General features: G+C 54.9%; 1 protein-coding gene across 1 annotated transcript in view; it reads left to right on the forward strand.

Annotated features, from left to right (window-relative positions):
- LOC113211126 (uncharacterized) overlaps positions 1-971 on the forward strand; it is a 5417-nt gene extending 4446 nt beyond the window's left edge. Inside the window, exon 5 of the mRNA XM_052273921.1 lies at positions 20-971. Within this exon, the coding sequence (XP_052129881.1) occupies positions 20-325 (306 nt within the window). The 3' untranslated portion in view covers positions 326-971. The remainder of the gene's footprint in view (positions 1-19) is intronic.
- The last annotated feature ends 1119 nt before the right edge of the window (positions 972-2090 follow it).

Here is a 2090-nt window from a genome sequence, read left to right on the forward strand (position 1 = left end):
CCTCGGCAACAGCTTCAACCTCAACAGCCTCAAGAGCAGCTTCGGCGGCGGCGGCCGCAGCGGGGGTGGTGGAGGCGGCGGCTTCAACCTCGGCAACCTCGGCAGTGGCTTCAACCTCAACAGCCTCAAGAGTAGTCTCGGCGGGCTCGGCGGCGGCGGCGGCGGTGGCAGTGGGGGTGGCTTCAACCTCAGTAGTCTCAAGGGAGGGCTTGGCGGAGGTGGAGGTGGAGGCGGTTCTGGCTTCAACTTAGGTAGTCTTAGTAGTCTTAAGAGTGGCCTGGGTGGTGGGGGAGGCGGTTTCAACTTGGGTAGTTTCAAAGGCTGATAGACATATCAAAATGACGATGTTTAAAATGATATCCTATCCACCGTCCGGGACGGGAGCTGCAGGGTGACCTTTGCCCTCCCCTGCCTCCCTGAAACCCCAAAGAAAAAACAAACTATGAACTACTTTTTCCAACCGAACGCGTGACATCGAGGCGCCCACGGTAGCCTCCGGTCGCTGAATGGACCCGCGTGAGTGAGTGAGTGAATGAATGAACGGCAGGCTTACGTCACGACACACACCGCATCGCCACTCCACGCCACGCCACGCCACACACTGCCAGCAACGCCAGCTCCAGGGAGGCGCGCACGGCGCACAGCACGGCCGCATGCCCCAGCCCCAGCCTCCGGGCGACGCGCCGGGGCAAAGGGGGAGGTCAAGGCCTGCATGGGGCTGTGAGGAGGCTCGGCCCTCGGCTCTGCTCGGGGGAGGGAGGGAGAGATGCGCTGGCGATGCATCAAGTCCTGCCTCCCCTTGGCCCGCTTCGCGCAGGTTCGCGGCGTCTCGGGACGGGATGCGGGATACCGCGTACACGAGGTCTCCACGAAGCCCTTATCTTGTACAAATGATGATGTCCTCTGCATATATGACATAAGTGTAGTACAAATGTACAATTTTTTCAATAAAAATGTAAACTAGTACTTTAGATGCCTATACTTTCTTGTCTAAACTGGTTCAGACACTTTGAAGTTTTGCAAAGAAAAGAAAACAAAAAAAGCAAAACACAAAAATATTGGTAATTTGAAAAAACAACAAAGCAGGCATGCCATTCCGCCAAACGGAATTGCAAGCTCTTTTTGGCGCACCGCCGACTCCGTACCGAAGAGGCCGGGCCTGCTCGGCCTGCCAGCGGCGTGTGGTCAGGTCTGCGGCCCGACCTATGTCACTTGGCACTTCTGGTTAATCTCTTTCACTCCTTTTACGGGGTTTGCCAGGATCTAATTAATTAGATAGTTCTAAATTGCGAAAAACTGAACGGCGATGATCTACAGACTTGAAATTTTCAGGGTGTCTAAGGGACACGTGGTGATGCTTAAAACGGGAGTGGCAAATCCTGGCAAACGTAAGTCGTTTCGCCTGTGACTTTACTAACATGTGGCTTTCGACCACGCCGCTGGAGCGGCCCCGGCGCGGTAGGCAGCACGAAGCACTCGGGAGTAGGTTGGGCTTCAGTTGTGCGCGGCGCACGGCGCACCGACCGCGCCCCCCACCCCACGTCGTCCCTCCTTTGCCCCCACAACAAGCCCGCGGGCCGCGCGCTGCATCGGCGGGTCCAAGTTAATGGCTTTTCATTATTTCAGACTCGCTCGGGACGCTCGCGCACTTCGCAGAACTTTACTCCGCGGCATGGTTTGTTGGGCGCGCTTCCGCAATGCCACACTTATTCAATTCACGAGGAAATCCGCCGTCCTCTCCTAGGCTACCGCTCCCCCCCCCCTCCCGAATTAAGCCAATGGCCTCTTGAAATTTGGCATTCAAAGAAGGCCGAACTGCAGCATTCTAATGTTGTATTTGAAAAGAAAAGGCAAAATATGCGCGAACGAAGTGACGACTGCGTTGAGAGTTTGATGGTGTGGAGAAAAGGGTGGCATACCCAAAATATGAACTGCAAAACTTAACGATACCAGGCAAAACCACCAGATGATGATAAAAGGAACACTTCTGTCGTTCAAATAGTTCTTTGTGTTCTCTGTGTTTTAATCCCTAGCATGCACATAGCCGCCAGTAAATCTGTTAAAGAGGCCAGCAAAGAGCGCCCCCCCCC

The sequence above is a fragment of the Frankliniella occidentalis genome, unplaced genomic scaffold (assembly GCF_000697945.3).
Source record: "Frankliniella occidentalis isolate FOCC.00 unplaced genomic scaffold, Focc_3.1 Scaffold314, whole genome shotgun sequence".
Taxonomy (NCBI): domain Eukaryota; kingdom Metazoa; phylum Arthropoda; class Insecta; order Thysanoptera; family Thripidae; genus Frankliniella; species Frankliniella occidentalis.